This window comes from Pristiophorus japonicus, chromosome 17, assembly GCF_044704955.1.
Source record: "Pristiophorus japonicus isolate sPriJap1 chromosome 17, sPriJap1.hap1, whole genome shotgun sequence".
Classification (NCBI taxonomy): Eukaryota; Metazoa; Chordata; class Chondrichthyes; family Pristiophoridae; genus Pristiophorus; species Pristiophorus japonicus.
The window spans coordinates 122,828,205-122,847,072 of NC_091993.1; the positions used below are offsets into that span (position 1 = coordinate 122,828,205).

The 18,868-nt window shown below is 47.5% G+C and overlaps 1 protein-coding gene across 1 annotated transcript in view; it reads left to right on the forward strand.

The window, feature by feature from the left end:
• The window catches only part of LOC139228306 (cyclin-dependent kinase 18-like), a 135,779-nt gene that overhangs the window by 64,839 nt on the left and 52,072 nt on the right, over positions 1-18,868 (forward strand). The window contains exons 5-6 of the mRNA XM_070859486.1: positions 116-172; positions 4,709-4,823. Coding sequence (XP_070715587.1) covers positions 116-172; positions 4,709-4,823 — 172 coding nt within the window. The remainder of the gene's footprint in view (positions 1-115; positions 173-4,708; positions 4,824-18,868) is intronic.

Consider the following 18,868-nt stretch of genomic DNA (forward strand, 5'->3'; position numbering starts at 1 on the left):
TGCTCTTTGTGGGAGCTTGCTGTGCGCAGATTGGCGGCTGCGTTGCCCACATTGCAACAGTGACTACACTGCTCTGTGAATTTGTTTGTACTGATTTGTCTTTCGATCTCTGCAGTCAGACATTGGATTTGGGAAACTGGAGACCTACGTCAAACTGGACAAGTTGGGAGAGGTGAGCTTGAACTCATGTGCTGGACTGACAGTAAGCTCTTTCACCCGCTTTCCATTCTCGGCCTGGGTTACTCGCTGGGAAATCTCCTCGCCGTGCAAGAAATGGGTTAATACTGATTCATTTTAGGTTCATTTCTGGCTTTTGTCTGCTGTGTGTTTCAGTGTTTAGTGGGGAACAAAAGTTCAGAGACTTTATCTGCTAACCAGCCAGTTACAAGCCATCTTTTATGAAATCAATTAAGAGAGCAAATGGTATGTTGACCTTCATTACAAGAGGATTTGCGTATAAGAGTAAAGACGTCTTACTGCAATTATATAGGGCTCTGGTGAGACTGCACCTTGAATATTGTATAAAGTTTGGGTCTCCTTACCTAAGGAAGGATATACTTGCCATAGAGGGAATGCAACGAAGGTTCACCAGGCTGATTCCTGGGATGGGGGGATTGTCCTATGAGGAGAGATTGAGCAGACTAGGCCTATATTCCTTGACGTTTAGAAAAATGAGAGGTGATCTCATTGAAACGTAAAAGATTCTTACAGGGCTTACAGGGTAGATGCAGGGAGGATGTTTCCCCAAAGGGGTCGGCCATTTAGGACTGAGATGAGGAGAAATTTCTTCACTCAGAGGGTGGTGAATCTGTGGAATTCTCTACCCCAAAGGAATGTGGAGGATCAGTCGTTGAGCATATTGAAGACAGAAATCGATAGATTTTTTGGATATTAAGGGAATCAAGGCATATGGGGATAGTGCAAGAAAGTGGAGTTGAGGTCGAAGATCAGCCATGATCTCATTGATGGGTGGAGCAGGCTCGAGGGGCCGAATGGCCTACTCTTGCTCCTGTTTCTTCTGTGCTTATGTTCTTAGTCCTAGGCCCATAGTTATTTCAGCTGTCCTTCAAGGACACATCTGCACAAAATAAGAGAACCTCGGGTCCCTGTCACTGTCGCTAGTTGAATGATTTGATTGACAGTTCAGTCAAAGGTGAAGGCTTGGCAGCTAATTGGATGAGATAATATGGAAACACGCGGATAGCCAGAATGGTCTTGAATGGCGGGTGATTGGAACAGATTCTTCAGAGCTTGACAAATTGTTCAACAGCACCCCCGAACCCGCGACCTCTACCACCAAGGACAAGGGCAGCAGGCGCATGGGAACACCATCACCTCCAAGTTCCCCTCCAAGTCGCATATTATCCTGACTTGGAAATATGTCGGCCGTTCCTTCACCGTCGCTGGGTCAAAATCCTGGAACTCCCCCCCCCCCAACAGCACTGTGGGAGCACCTTCACCACACGGACTGCAGCGGTTCAAGAAGGCGGCTCACCACCACCTTCTCAAGGGGCAATTAGGGATGGGCAATAAATGCCGGCCTTGCCAGAGATGCCCACATCCCGTGAATAGATAAAATAAGAATCCTGGCCGTGACATTCCCCTCAAGCCCGGTGAATTTTCCTGTAATTCATTTTACCGTAAGATGGACCTTAAGTATACGTGTAATTATGAATAATAATTGTTATATCGTATAGTTATTTTCTGTCGGTAACCAGAGGACACAGATTTAAGAAAATTGGCAAAAGAACCAGAGGTGCCATGAGGAAATATTGTTTTACGCAGCGAGTTGTTGTGATCGGGAACGCGCTGCCTGAAAGGGCGGTGGGAGCAGATTCAATCGTAACTTTCAAAAGAAAATTGTATAAGTTCTTGAAAAGGAAATAAATTACAGGGCTGTGGGGAAAGATTGTGTAGAATGGGCCGATACTCTCTGGAGTTTAGAAGAATGAGAGGTGATCTCGTAGAAACGTGCAAGATTCTGAAGGGGATTGACAGGGTAGATGCTGAGAGAATGTTTCCCCCCCCGGGTTGGAGTGTCTAGAACCAGGGGTCACAGTCTCAGGATAAGGGGTCGGCCATTTAGTACTGAGATGAGGAGGAATTCCTTCACTCAGAGGGTTGTGAATCTTTGGAATTCTCTTCCCCTGTGGGCTGTGGATGTTGAGTCTCAAATAAATTCAAGACAGAGATAGATAGATTTTTGGGCTCATGGGAAATCAAGGGATATGGAGGATCTTATTGAATGGCGAATGGCCTCCTTCAGTGCTGTCTGATTCTATAAAAGCCAATACATGCTTCTGAAGCCTGTTCACTTGAAGTATTACTTGTAAACTTATAGGTAGGAACATCCATTCCTTAACCAGAGCCTCTCTCGATTGACAAAGGCATAATTTATCCAGTATATCCCGGGGCGGATTTAGCCGATCTTCCTCGTCTTGTTTTCTGACCTGAATACCCTGTCCCCACATGCACTGCTCCAATCTTCCTGAAGGCGGTCTGAAACACGAACACTATTTTACAGAGAGCACGTGAATGCGCAGAGTAACAGTCGTATCAAATCTCACATTGATCCATCCAACTTCAAAGCCTTCCTTGAGAACAAGGAAGATTATTCAAACATACACCATGCTATTCTTATTTATGGACTTATTAATGGCAAGTCAGGACACACACACACACGCTCACACACACACACACACACACATACACACACGCGATCTCACACACAGGCTCACACTCACACACTCACACGCACATGCACACGCACACACACACACACTCACACACACACATATATACTCACACACACACACACGCTCACACACACTCACACATACACACACGCGATCTCACACACAGGCTCACACGCACACACTCACACGCAGATGCACACGCACACTCACACACACACTTACACACGCTCTCACACACACACACTCACACACACGCACATATACTCACACACGCTCACACACACGCTCACACACACACACACATATACTCACACACGCTCACACAAACACACATATATTCACACATGCTCACACACACGCTCACACACACGTTCACACATACGCTCACACACACACACACACATATACTCACACACGCTCACACACACACATATACCCACACACGCTCACACACACGCTCACACACACGCTCACACACACGCTCACACACACACACATACACACTCACACACACACACATGCTCACACACACACGCTCACACACACACACACACGCTCACACACACACTCTCACACACGCACACATACACACTCACACACACACACATGTTCTCACACATACACACGCTCACACACACGCTCACACACACACACACACGTTCTCACACGCACACACTCACATACGCACACACACACACGCTCACGCGCACACACGCTCACATACGCACACACACACGCTCACGCGCACACACGCTCACAAATACTCAGACTCAAGCTCACACGCTCACACTCGCATGCACACACGCTCACACACACGTATACTCACACATAAAAGTTGACACATACACACAAGTGCGCAAACAACACATGCACGTACAGATGCTCACACACACTCAGACACACGCTCACACACTCTCAGACATACGTTTACATACACGCTCACACACGCACGCATACACACTCACACACACATGTACACGTGCACACACAGGTACACACATGCATACCCATACAAACAATCACACGCATGCACACACACGTAGACACAAGAGACTGAATGGCCTACTCCTGTTCCTATGTCCCTATGACCCCCCCATCCCCCGTGAAACATGCCCATGTCCGATGCGAACATGATCAAGCTCAGCTGCGAAGCCCCCACAGTTGAATAGGGACAAAGACACCTGAGGCTGAATCCTCTCACCTACCGAGAGCATGCATAGGATATTCGGGCACACGTTGGATGTAATGTTTGACCATCACAGGTGCCTGAATTTCTGAGACTCGGACCTGTGGGGTGAGACCTCCCAGCAGTGGGTATGAAGTTGGTAAATAATGTCTTTGTGGTCTAGGCTTGGGCAAGAGCCAGCTGGAGCCAGCGGCCTCATTCAGTGTGAGCCAGCCATGCAGGAGAGGAGGAACGAGAAATAGGAGAGGGGAGCAGGGGGAAGGGAATACGGGTCAAAATAAATAATATTTTGACAGCCTGAGTTTTGAATCGTCATACCTGCTCGATAACTAAATGAGGGTGTCTGATCAGATGGGGTAAAACGGAGCGAGTGTGGCTGGATCTCAGAATCACAGAATGAGACAGCACAGAAGGAGGCCATTCGGCCCATCGTGTCTGTGCCGGCTCTGTGACAGAGCGATCCAATCAGTCCCATTCCCCTTGTTCTTTCCCCACAGCCCTGCGAATCTTTCCTTATCAAGTATTTATCCAATTCCCGTTTGAAAGTTACTATTGAATCTGCTCCCACCGCCCTTTCAGGCAGCGCGATCCCGATCACAACAACTCGCTGCGTAAAAAACAGTTCTCCTCATCTCCTCCTTTATTTCTTCTGCCAGTTATCTTGAATCTGTGTCCTCTGGTTACCGACCCTTCTGCCAGTGGAAACTGTTTCTCCCGATCTACTCCATCAGAACCTGTCATGATTTTGAGCACCTCTAGTTAGTCTCCCTTTAACCTTCTCTGCTCTGAGGAAATCAATCCCAGCCTCTCCACATTATTGTTTCAGGGAACCTACGCCACAGTGTTCAAGGGCAGAAGCAAGTTGACAGAAAACCTGGTGGCACTGAAGGAAATCCGACTGGAACACGAAGAGGGGGCTCCATGCACTGCAATACGAGAAGGTACGGTCCGCTCCCGGAACTCTGCTCCGGGTCTTGGTGATGTTAGCTCTGGCGGGAAGCTGTGCTCGACCCTGCAGTGTTGGCCTTGGCTCAGTGGCTCGCACTCTGACCTCTGAGTCAGAAGGGCGTGAGTTCAAGTCCCACTCCAGGGATTTAAGCACGTAAACCTAGGCTTACACTCCCAGTGCAGTGCTGAGGGAGCGCTGTACTGTCAGAGGTGCCGTCTTTTGGATGAGATGTTAAAGCAGATGAAGTATAATGTGGATAAATTTGAGGTTATCCACTTTGGTGGTAAAAACAGAGAGACAAACTATTATCTGAATGGTGACAGAATAGGAAAAGGGGAGGTGCAACGAGACCTGGGTGTCATGGTACATCAGTCATTGAAGGTTGGCATGCAGGTACAGCAGGTGGTTAAGAAAGCAAAGGCCTTCTAAAAGGACAAAGGGTGTTAAAAAAACAAGCCTGAAGGCTTTGTGTCTTAATGCAAAGAGTATCCGTAATAAGGTGGATGAATTAACTGTGCAAATAGATGTTAACAAATATGATGTGATTGGGATTACGGAGACGTGGCTCCAGGATGATCAGGGCTGGGAACTCAACATCCAGGGATATAACATTCAGGAAAGATAGAATAAAAGGAAAAGGAGGTGGGGTAGCATTGCTGGTTAAGGAGGAAATTAAGGCAATAGTTTGGAAGGACATTAGCTTGGATGATGTGGAATCTATATGGGTAGAGCTGCAGAACAGCAAAGGGCAAAAAACGTTAGTGGGAGTTGTGTACAGACCTCCAAACAGTAGTAGTGATGTTGGGGAGGGCATCAAACATGAAATTAGGAGTGCATGCAATAAAGGTGCAGCAGTTATAATGGGTGACTTTAATATGCACATAGATTGGGTTAACCAAGCTGGAAGCAATACGGTGGAGGAGGATTTCCTGGAGTGCAAAAGGGATGGTTTTCTAGACCAATATGTCGAGGAACCAACTAGGGGGGAGGCCATCTTAGACTGGATGTTGTGTAATGAGAGAGGATTAATTAGCAATCTCGTTGTGTGAGGCCCCTTGGGGAAGAGTGACCATAATATGGTGGAATTCTGCATTAGGATGGAGAATGAAACAGTTAATTCAGAGACCATGGTCCAGAACTTAAAGAAGGCTAACTTTGAAGGTATGAGGCGTGAATTGGCTAGGATAGATTGGCGAATGATACTTAAGGGGTTGACTGTGGATGGGCAATGGCAGACATTTAGAGACCGCATGGATGAACTACAACAATTGTACATTCCTGTCTGGCGTAAAAATAAAAAAGGGAAGGTGGCTCAACCGTGGCTATCAAGGGAGATCAGGGATAGTATTAAAGCCAAGGAAGTGGCATACAAATTGGCTAGAAATAGCAGCGAACCCGGGGACTGGGAGAAATTTAGAACTCAGCAGAGGAGGACAAAGGGTTTGATTAGGGCAGGGAAAATGGAGTACGAGAAGAAGCTTGCAGGGAACATTAAGACGGATTGCAAAAGTTTCTATAGATATGTAAAGAAAAAAAGGTTAGTAAAGACAAACGTAGGTCCCCTGCAGTCAGAATCAGGGGAAGTCATAACGGGGAACAAAGAAATGGTGGACCAATTGAACAAGTACTTTGGTTCGGTATTCACTAAGGAGGACACAAACAACCTTCCGGATATAAAAGGGGTCAGAGGGTCTAGTAAGGAGGAGGAACTGAGGGAAATCCTTATTAATCGGGAAATTGTGTTGGGGAAATTGATGGGATTGAAGGCCAATAAATCCCGAGGGCCTGATGGACTGCATCCCAGAGTACTTAAGGAGGTGGCCTTGGAAATAGTGGATGCATTGACAGTCATTTTCCAACATTCCATTGACTCTGGATCAGTTCCTATCGAGTGGAGGGTAGCCAATGTAACCCCACTTTTTAAAAAAGGAAGGAGAGAGATAACAGGGAATTATAGACCGGTCAGCCTGACATCGGTAGTGGGTAAAATGATGGAATCAATTATTAAGGATGTCATCGCAGTGCATTTGGAAAGAGGTAATATGATAGGTCCAAGTCAGCATGGATTTGTGAAAGGGAAATCATGCTTGACAAATCTTCTGGAATTTTTTGAGTATGTTTCCAGTAGAGTGGACAAGGGAGAACCAGTTGATGTGGTATATTTGGACTTTCAGAAGGCTTTCGACAAGGTCCCACACAAGAGATTAATGTGCAAAGTTAAAGCACATGGGATTGGGGGTAGTGTGCTGACATGGATTGAGAACTGGTTGTCAGACAGGAAGCAAAGAGTAGGAGTAAATGGGTACTTTTCAGAATGGCAGGCAGTGACTAGTGGGGTACCGCAAGGTTCTGTGCTGGGGCCCCAGCTGTTTACACTGTACATTAATGATTTAGACGAGGGGATTAAATGTAGTATCTCCAAATTTGCGGATGACACTATGTTGGGTGGCAGTGTGAGCTGCGAGGAGGATGCTATGAGGCTGCAGAGCGACTTGGATAGGTTAGGTGAGTGGGCAAATGCATGGCAGATGAAGTATAATGTGGATAAATGTGAGGTTATCCACTTTGGTGGTAAAAACAGAGAGACAGACTATTATCTGAATGGTGACAGATTAGGAAAAGAGGAGGTGCAAAGAGACCTGGGTGTCATGGTACATCAGTCATTGAAGGTTGGCATGCAGGTACAGCAGGCGGTTAAGAAAGCAAATGGCATGTTGGCCTTCATAGCGAGGGGATTTGAGTACAGGGGCAGGAAGGTGTTGCTACAGTTGTACAGGGCCTTTGTGAGGCCACACCTGGAGTATTGTGTACAGTTTTGGTCTCCTAACCTGAGGAAGGACATTCTTGCTATTGAGGGAGTGCAGCGAAGGTTCACTAGACTGATTCCCGGGATGGCGGGACTGACCTATCAAGAAAGACTGGATCAACTGGGCTTGTATTCACTGGAGTTCAGAAGAATGAGAGGGGACCTCATAGAAACGTTTAAAATTCTGACGGGGTTAGACAGGTTAGATGCAGGAAGAATGTTCCCAATGTTGGGGAAGTCCAGAACCAGGGGACACAGTCTAAGGATAAGGGGTAAGCCATTTAGGACCGAGATGAGGAGGAATTTCTTCACCCAGAGAGTGGTGAACCTGTGGAATTCTCTACCACAGAAAGTTGTTGAGGCCAATTCACTAAATATATTCAAAAAGGAGTTAGATGAAGTCCTTACTACTAGGGGGATCAAGGGGTATGGCGAGAAAGCAGGAATGGGGTACGGAAGTTGCATATTCAGCCATGAACTCATTGAATGGCAGTGCAGGCTCGAAGGGCCGAATGGCCTACTCCTGCACCTATTTTCTATGTTTCTATGTTTCTAAACCGAGGCCCTGTCTGCTCTCTCAGGTGGACGTGAAAGATCCCATAGCACTATTTTGAAGAAGAGCAGGGGAGTTATCCCCGGTGTCCTGGGGCCAATACTTATCCCTAAATCAACACAACAAAAACAGATTATCTGGTCATTAACACATTGCTGTTTGTGGGAGCTTGCTGTGCGCAAATTGTCTGCCGTGTTTCCCACATTACAACAGTGACTACACTCCAAAAGTACTTCATTGGCTGTAAAGTGCTTTGGAACGTCCTGAGGTTTTGAAAGGCGCTATATAAATGCAAGTCTTTTAAGGGGGTGAATTTCGGTCGCGCCCCGTTTGAGGGCAGTAACAGCCGTGAGGCGGGAGTTCCTGCATCAGGCGTGGAAGTCTCCCCCCCTCTAGCCCCCCCCCCCCCCCCACCTTGATTGGGCTGGAACTGCAGTGCTAAATCTTCCTATCGGGAGCGGGACAGGCGCCTCGGCACGCGAAGATTCCAGCGCCACGTGGCGGGACGTGTAGCGCTGGCGGCTACACAGGGGAGGGGTCACGCTGCCGGCTCTGCGGGCGAGAAACGGGGCCATCGCGGGACCACCGGGGAGCGGGGAGCCTGTGGCAGCAGCCCCCGGCACACAGGCGAAGCGCCGGGCCGCAAACGGGCGGCACGGACCCCGCGGCCTGCAATTGACGAGGCTGCGGCCGGTAAGTCGGACATTTTCTTTTGCAGCCGCACCTCCCCTTTAATTTGCTGCCGCACCTCCCCTTTAATTTGCAGCCGTACCTCCCCTTTAATTTGCAGCCGTACCTCCCCTTTAATTTGCTGCCGCACCTCCCCTTTAATTTGCTGCCGCACCTCCCCTTTAATTTGCTGCCGCACCTCCCCTTTAATTTGCTGCCGCACCTCCCCTTTAATTTGCAGCCGCACCTCCCCTTTAATTTGCTGCCGCACCTCCCCTTTAATTTGCAGCCGCACCTCCCCTTTAATTTGCTGCCGCACCTCCCCTTTAATTTGCAGCCGCACCTCCCCTTTAATTTGCAGCCGCACCTCCCCTTTAATTGTCGCTCCCGTGAGTGACCGACAGCCCGGCACGCGACCCGCGAGGTTGTCGCTGGCATCGCCCGCGGCAGCCTCACCGGGGGGGGGGGCACTACGGAGTGTTCGCTCCGGGGGCGGAAACGGGTCGCTGCGCACGGTGGTGATGACATCATTGCCAGTGCAGCGGAGCGGGATGCTACCGGTTACCGCCGCCGCTAAACGCCCGCGGAATTTCGCAGGAGCCGTTAGCGGCGTCGCGCACGGGCGGTAAATTGTTTGTGTCGCTTTACCCCCCCCCCCCCCGGGGGCACTAACGGGAGGTGCAAATGTCCGAATTTTGCCCCCTTACTTTGTTTACAGGATTGCCCCAGTTTGATCACTCATGGTGCGAGACCCAGGAACCCTCTGGTACTTCATCCAGGTATTTGTTCTGGATGGATGTGCGATAGGCTGTTCAACCATTGAAGGCATAGAACATAAGAACATAAGAAATAGGAGCAGGAGTCGGCCATACGGCCCCTCGAGCCTGCTCCGCCATTTAATATGATCATGGCTGATCCGATCATGGACTCAGCTCCACTTCCCTGCCCGCTCCCCATAACCCCTTATCCCCTTATAGGTTAAGAAACTGTCTATCTCTGTCTTAAATTTATTCAATGACCCAGCCTCCACAGCTCTCTGAGGCAGCGAATTCCACAGATTTACAACCCTCTGAGAGAAGACATTTCCCCTCATCTCTGTTTTAAATGGGCGGCCCCTCGGTCTAAGGGGCATCACAATTATGCTCTTTTCCTGACAGCTATGTCCACCCTGCCTCCCATGGGGGTCACCGGGTCGAGATCAGGAGCGAGAACCACAGCCCATTTTCTCCTCCCGCTCCACGAAACCCTATAGCCAATTGATTAGCACAGACCCTGGGATCTTCCTGTTCTCTGAGACTCAGTTCCACCTCAGGCTTGGCACTTATCCATGGGACCAACTTGCCTTAGGGCCGGTCCAACAACGGTTCACTAAACTGATCCTCGGGATGAGTGGGTTGTCCTATGAGGAGAGATTGTGTAGATTGGGCCTATACTCTCTGGAGTTTCGAAGAATGAGAGGTGATCTCATTGAAACATACAAGATTCTGAGGGGGATTGATGGGGTAGATGCTGAGAGGTTGTTTCCCCCTGGCTGGAGTGTCTAGAACTAGGGAGGCACAGTTTCAGGATAAGGGGTCGTCCATTTAGGACTGAGATGAGGAGGAATTTCTTCACTCAGAGGGTTGTGAATCTTTGCAATTGTGAGTCATCATCATCATAAGCAGTACCTCGAAATCGAGGAAGACTTGCTTCCACTCTTAAAATGAGTCCTTAGGTGGCTGAACAGTCCAATACGAGAACCACAATCTCTGTCACAGGTGGGACAGATAGTCGTTGAGGGAAAGGGTGGGTGGGGAGTCTGGTTTGCCGCACGCTCCTTCCGCTGCCTGCGCTTGTTTTCTGCATGCTCTCAGCGACGAGACTCGAGGTGCTCAGCACCCTCGCGGATGCACTTCCTCCACTTAGGCCGGTCTTTGGCCAGGGACTCCCAGGTGTCGGTGGGGATGTTGCACTTTATCAAGGGGGCTTTGAGGGTGTCCTTGAAATGTTTCCTCTGCCCACCTGGAAATCGCTTGACGTGTAGGAGTTCCGAGTAGAGCGCTTGCTTTGAGAGTCTTGTGTCGGGCATGCGGACAATGTGGCCCGCCCAACGGAGCTGGTCGAGTGTGGTCAGTGCTTCGATGCTGGGGATTTTGGGCCTGATCGAGAACACTGATGTTGGTGCGTCTATTCCCCCAGGGGATTTGCAATATCTTCCGGAGACATCGCTGGTGGTATATTCGTTGACTATATTCAAGGCTGAGATCGATAGATTTGTGGACTCTAGGAGAATGAAGGGATCGGGTGTGAAAGTGGAATTGAGGTCGAAGATCAGCCATGATATCACTGAATGGCGGAGCAGGCTCGAGGGGCCGAATGGCCTACTCCTGCTCCTAATTCTTGTATTCGGATTTTGTGTGGAAATGCGAAAGGAATTTTGTATAATTTTTATCGGCCAGTAGATGGCAGTGTTTCATAAAGCAATCGTAAACATAGACCAGTAACGTGTATTTAATATATAAGCACCTCTAACGTAGAAAGACGTCCCATGGAGTTTGACAAGAAGGCACCAGGGAGAGAATGGATTCTGAGCCAAGGAAAGAGAGAGGAGCAGGAGCGGGCCAAAGTCTGTCAGAGGAGATTTTAAGGAGCGTCTTGAAGAAGGAGGTGGAGAGAGTTAGGGAGGGAATTCCAGAACATCGAGTCGGGACAGATCAAGGCATGGCCACCAAAGGTGGGGGGCATGCAGAAGAGGCTGGAATTGGAGGAGTGGAGGGTCTGGAGGAGATGGCAGCCCAGAATTAAGATGGGGCAAGGGCATGTAGGGATTTCATCGCAAGGATGAGAATTTTAAATTTGAGTTGAAAGAAAGACTTGGATTTATGTAGCGCCTTTCACGACCACCGGATGTCTCAAAGCGCTTTACAGCCAATGAAGTACTTTTGGAGTGCAGTCACTGTTGTAATGTGGGAAACGCGGCAGCCAATTTGCGCACAGCAAGCTCTCACAAACAGCAATGTGATAATGACCCGATAATCTGTTTTTGTTATGTTGATTGAGGGATAAATATTGGCCCCAGGACACCGGGGATAACTCCCCTGCTCTTCTTCGAAATAGTGCCATGGGATTTTTTACATTCACCTGAGAGAGCAGACGGGGCCTCGGTTTAACGTCTCATCCGAAAGACAGCACCTCTGACAGTGCGGCACTCCCTCAGCACTGCACTGGGAGTGTCAGCCTAGATTTTTGTGCTCAAGTCCCTGGAGTGGGACTTGAAACCACAACATTCTGACCCAAAGACGAGAGTGCTACCCACTGAGCCACAGCTGACAATGAGTTGGTTGGGGAGCAGGAGCCAATGGAATGCAGGGAGGATGGGCGAATGCTATTGGGCCCATGGTCGGTGTCCCCTGTAAGCTGCCCCACCTCCCCCAACGCGTGGCCCATTCACATCTCCATGCAGATGAGGCTGGAATTAGAGGAGTGGAGGGTCTGGAGGAGATGGCAGCCCAGAATTAAGATGGGGCAAGGGCATCTCTAATGAACAAAATGTTGAATCATTGTGGGTGGAGATTAGAGATAGTAAAGGGAAAAAGTTACTGCTGGGTGTAGTTTATAGGCCCCCAAATAATAACTTCATGGTGGGGCGGACAATAATCAAGGGAAGAATAGAGGCATGTGAAAAAGGAACGGCAGTAATCATGGGGGATTTTAACTTACATATCGATTGGTCAAATCAAATCACACGGGGTCGCCTGGAGGAGGAATTCATAGAATGCATACAGGATTGTTTCTTAGAACAGTATGTTACAGAATCTACAAGGGAACAAGCTATCTTAGATCTGGTCCTGTGTAATGAGACAGGAATAATAAATGATCTCCTCGTAAAAGATCCTCTCGGAATGAGTGATCACAGTACGGTTGAATTTGTAATACAGATTGAGGGTGAGGAAGTAGTGTCTCAAATGAGCATAATATGCTTAAACAAAGGGGACTACAGTGGGATGAGAGCAGAGTTACCTAAGGTAGACTGGGAACACAGACTAAACGGTGGCACAATTAAGGAACAGTGGAAGACTTTTAAGGAGCTCTTTCATAGTGCTCAGCAAAAATATATTCCAGTGAAAAAGAAGGGCGGTAAGAGAAGGGATAACCAGCCGTGGATAACCAAGGAAATAAAGGAGAGTATCAAATTAAAAACCAATGCGTATAAGGTGGCCAAAGTTAGTGGGAAAATAGAAGATTGGGAAAATTTTAAACGACAGCAAAGAATGACTAAGAAAGCAATAAAGAAAGGAAAGATAAATTACGAAAGTAAACTTGCGCAAAACATAAAAATTAGATAGTAAAAGCTTTTACAGATATATAAAACGGAAAAGAGTGACTAAAGTAAACGTTGGTCCCTTAGAAGATGAGAAGGGGGATTTAATAATGGGAAATGTGGAAATGGCTGAGACCTTAAACAATTATTTTGCTTCGGTCTTCACAGTGGAAGACACAAAAACCATGCCAAAAATTGCTGGTCACGGGAATGTGGGAAGGGAGGACCTTGAGACAATCACTATCACTAGGGGGGTAGTGCTGGACAGGCTAATGGGACTCAAGGTAGACAAGTCCCCTGGTCCTGATGAAATGCATCCCAGGGTATTAAAAGAGATGGCGGAAGTTATAGCAGATGCATTCGTTATAATCTACCAAAATTCTCTGGACTCTGGAGAGGTACCAGCGGATTGGAAAGCAGCTAATGTAACGCCTCTGTTTAAAAAAGGGGGCAGACAAAAGGCAGGTAACTATAGGCCGGTTAGTTTAACATCTGTAGTGGGGAAAATGCTTGAAGCTATCATTAAGGAAGAAATAGCGGGACATCTAGATAGGAATAGTGCAATCAAGCAGACGCAACATGGATTCATGAAGGGGAAATCATGTTTAACTAATTACTGGAATTCTTTGAGGATATAACGAGCAAGGTGGATAGAGGTGTACCGATGGATGTGGTGTATTTAGATTTTCAAAAGGCATTCGATAAGGTGCCACACAAAAGGTTACTGCAGAAGATAAAGGTACGCAGTGTCAGAGGAAATGTATTAGCATGGATCGAGAATTGGCTGGCTAACAGAAAGCAGAGAGTCGGGATAAATGGGTCCTTTTCGGGTTGGAAATCTGTGGTTAGTGGTGTGCCACAGGGATCGGTGCTGGGACCACAACTGTTTACAATATACATAGATGACCTGGAAGAGGGGACAGAGTGTAGTGTAACAAAATTTGCAGATGACACAAAGATCAGTGGGAAAGTGGGTTGTGTAGAGGACACAGAGAGGCTGCAAAGAGATCTAGATAGGTTAAGCGAATGGGCTAAGGTTTGGCAGATGGAATACAATGTTGGAAAATGTGAGGTCATCCACCTTGGAAAAAAAAAACAGTAAAAGGGAATATTATTTGAATGGGGAGAAATTACAACATGCTGCAGTGCAGAGGGACCTGGGGGTCCTTGTGCATGAATCCCAAAAGGTTAGTTTGCAGGTGCAGCAGGTAATCAGGAAGGCAAATGGAATGTTGGCCTTCATTGCGAGAGGGATGGAGTACAAAAGCAGGGAGATTCTTCTGCAACTGTTTAGGGTATTGGTGAGGCCGCACCTGGAGTACTGCGTGCAGTTTTTGTCACCTTACTTACACTGGCTTTGGAGGGGTACAGAGACGATTCACTAGGCTGATTCCGGAGATGAGGGGGTTACCTTATGATGATAGATTGAGTAGACTGGGTCTTTACTCGTTGGAGTTCAGAAGGATGAGGGGTGATCTTATAGAAAAATTTAAAATAATGAAAGGGATAGACAAGATAGGGGCAGAGAGGTTGTTTCCACTGGTCGGGGAGACTAGAACTAGGGGGCACAGCCTCAAAATACGGGGGAGCCAATTTAAAACTGAGTTGAGAAGGAATTTCTTCTCCCAGAGGGTTGTGAATCTGTGGAATTCTCTGCCCAAGGAAGCAGTTGAGGCTAGCTCATTGAATGTATTCAAGTCACAGATAGATAGATTTTTAACCAATAAGGGAATTAAGGGTTACGGGGAGCGGGCGGGTAAGTGGAGCTGAGTCCACGGCCAGATCAGCCATGATCTTATCGAATGGCGGAGCAGGCTCGAGGGGCTAGATGGCCTACTCCTGTTCCTAATTCTTATGTTCTTATGTTCTTATGCATGCGCGATGTCTACGATATAAAAGCCTGTGTGTGGCCTGTGCGGGACCTTGCAGACGGCAGCGCCATTGCGCAGCGTAGCGGGAACGTTGGCCATGGGTGTGACCAGGGTATATTCAAAACTAATCTGCGGAATCAGTATTTCAGTGAGCGAGTGGTCAACATATGGATCAGGCCCCTGAGGGAGACTGTGGGAGCAATCAGCATTGATTCATCAAAAGCAAATCAGATGGAATTCTTTCAGATAATAACAAGTTGGGACACAGTATATGAGTGACCTGAGACGTGACGTGTGGTGAGAGCAGTGAGCTCGGGAGGAACAGGTGACCCCTGGTTCCTAAAGCTCACCCCCACTGGGGGTTTTCCTCACCTCCTGTCTGGGTCTGGTGTAGACTCATTGATCGAGATTGATCGCTGTGATTGGCCAACGACTCCATTATTGTTGTATCATGGAACCACCAGGATGGTAGAAGATGGACTAGATGGACTTTGGTCTTTTATCATTCAGCAATTCCTATGTTTCTACGTAAGGGAACTTGGGTGATCAGCAATACAGGTTGCAAGAGTGTGAGTGAGTGAGAGTGTGTGAGTGTGAAAATGAGCATGTGAGTGTGATTGTGTGTGTAAATGTGTGAGTTTGTGTGTGTGTGTGTGTGTGTGTGTGTGTTTGAGAGTGTAGGTGTGTGTGTGTGAGTTTGAATGAGTGTAGGTGTGTGAGTGTGTAGATGTGTGAGTTTGTGTGTGTGTGTGTGTGTGTGTGTTTTTGAGAGTGTAGGTGTGTGTGTGTGTGAGTTTGAATGAGTGTAGGTGAGTGAGTGTGTAGATGTGTGAGTTTGTGTGTGTGTGTGTGTGTGTGTGTGCGTTTGAGAGTGTAGGTGTGTGTGTGTGTGAGTTTGAATGAGTGTAGGTGAGTGAGTGTGTAGATGTGTGAGTTTGTGTGTGTGTGTGTTTGAGAGTGTAGGTGAGTGAGTGTGTAGATGTGTGTGTGTGTGTGTGTGTGTGTGTTTGAGAGTGTAGGTGAGTGAGTGTGTAGATGTGTGATTGTATTTGTGAAATTGAATGAATTTTAGGTGTGTGTGTGTCTGGCTGAATCAGACTAGTTCTACCTCGATAAAGAAAGAAAGACTTGCATTTATATAGCGTCTTTCACGACTACCGGAAGGCTCAAAGTGCTTTACAGCCAATGAAGTACTTTTAGAGTGTAGTCACTGTTGTAATGTGGGAAATGCGGCAGCCAATTTGCGCACAGCAAGATCCCACAAACAGCAATGTGACCAGATAATCTGTTTTTGTTATGTTGATTGAGGGATAAATATTGACCAAGACACCGGGGATAACTCCCCTGCTCTTCTTCGAAACAATGCCATGGGATCGTTTACATCCACCTGAGAGAGCAGACAGGGCTTCGGTTTAACGTCTCATCCAAAAGACGGAACCTCCGACAGTGCAGCGTTTTTTCTGTATTGCACTGGGAGTGTTAGTCTAGATTTATGTATTTAGATCCCTGGAGTGGGACTTGAACCCACAACCTTCTGGCTCAGAGGGGAGGGTGCTGCCCACTGAGCCACAGCTGACACATTCCCATATCATCGCCCCAACTTCAGCCCGGTGATACCCCCCTCCATGACTTTACCCCCTCCAGATTCCAGTGCTCTTCGATCATCCACTCTCTGTAAACTTCAGTTTCTCCAAAACTCCGCTGCCCTTACCTACCCCGGGTGAAGTCCCGCTTGATACGGGCAGGACTTGCATATTGTGAATGGAACACTCGATGGGAGTAAGGACATTGCAGAAATCGCATTGCAATGATCTCTCTTGTATTCCCTGGTTATTCTTTGCCAGAATGTTCTACAGAATCTGAAATAACAGCAGCTAGTGATCACCACATTGATTTGGGTATTTAGTGGCAACAAACTCAGTGCTAAAAAGATTGAATATTGGAGATCTTTGTTACTTAAGTCATGATCCATGTTGTAACTGAAATATATTTTTTATCCCATTAGGCATAAGTTGCACAAATTGGAGAGTATCGAGTGAGGTGGAGCTGGAATAAATATAGACTTCACTTTTATTTTATGGCAAATGAACTTGCAACAGGTGCCAAAAAGAAAGCAGTTTTTCTCACTACTGAAACATATACATAGATTAATAACGTGATTGCTCCTGCCCAGCACACGTATGTGAGGTTGTGTGTGTGTGTGTGTGTGTATCTGTGTGTGTATAAATATGTGTGTGTGTCTGTGAGAGAGTATATATATGAGTGTGAGAATGTGTGTGTGTGTGAGAGAGAGTGTATCTAATTGTATATGTGTGAGAGTGTGTGTGTATCTTTGTGTGAGAGTGTGTAAGTGTGTGTGAGAGTGTATGTGTGTGTGAGATTGTGTGCGTGAGAGTGTATGTGTGTGTGAGAGTGTGTGTGTGTGAGAGTGTATGTGTGTGTGAGAGTGTGTAAGTGTGTGTGAGAGTGTATGTGTGTGTGAGATTGTGTGTGTGAGAGTGTATGTGTGTGTGAGATTGTGTGCGTGAGAGTGTATGTATGTGTGAGAGTGTGTGTGTGTGAGAGTGTATGTGTGTGTGAGAGTATATGTGTGTGTGAGATTGTGTGTGTGAGAGTGTATGTGTGTGTGAGAGTTTATGTGTGTGTGAGATTGTGTGCGTGAGAGTGTATGTGTGTGAGAGTGTGTGTGTGTGAGAGTGTATCTGTGAGTGAGAGCACAAAGGTGTATGTGAGAGTGTTTCTGTCTGTGAGTACCTGTGCACAGATGTACGCCTTTAAAGGGAAGGTGTGAAAGTTCAGACCCGTGTGTTTTGATGTAAATATTTCCTGGAACTTATCCCTGTGAGTACTGACAAAACAGTGGAAGTGTGTGAGAGCAGCAAATATTTGGCACGCGCTGGCTGGGTGAGACAATACCGGATTATTACAACATCCCGCTCTTGGGTACCACAGGTGGTGAGACTGTGAGATTCCCAGTCTTAAAACCACGATCCATCAGCAGTCTCAAGCACAACATACAATAATTTGCTTGTTCAATCGTGACTGACTGTCTAGGCTTCCAAATACAATTTCTATAGATTTCTCTCCTGACTGGGCAGGCTTACAATTACATCGTTCGAGCAGTCCTCCTAAATGGCCTCTCTTTCTGTGTCAGACGAGATGCATTGGCAGACTCTTCAACTATGGAAGGAGCTGTAGCCGAGGCTGATTGTGCCTTGAACCAATGTCCACAAGCATGCACCAGGTACGATGGTGCAGTGGTCTGGTGGCTGCATCAATAATCCAGAGAACGTCAGTTCAAATCCCACTATTTTATCAGCCGTGACTCAGTGGGTAGCACACTCTGCAGTGGGAGGGGCTAGGAGTGAGCAGGTGCTGCTGATTACTGCAGGAATTGGAGTAAGTTTGTGAAAAGTTGGTGATGGGCTTTTGGGTTGTTTTTCCCCCAAAATTTTAGGGCCTTTTTGGCCCATAAACATCAGCCAGATGGCTGCTGAGGGGCCTGGAGTGCCGGGCCTCTCTCAGGACAATGCTCCCAGTATGAATTTAACCAGGGGAGAGAATGTCTTGAGAAGGGAGAATAAAAGGCCCAAAGATTTGGGCCGGGACCCCAGGAGGTTTGGAAAAGAAAACACGGTGGTGGTTCACTGCCAGGATAAGGAGATGTGAGCTTGGGACATTATCCAGGCAGTACACGAGGACTGCGGTGAGGGAAGTTGCTTTGCTTGCCGACCAAAGCCGAATGTTGGGCTCGAAGTGACGGTCAGTGGGCGAGAGGAGGTGGATAGACTTTTACTGAGCCTGAAGGTTGGTGACAAGTACTTGGATGTATCTTTGC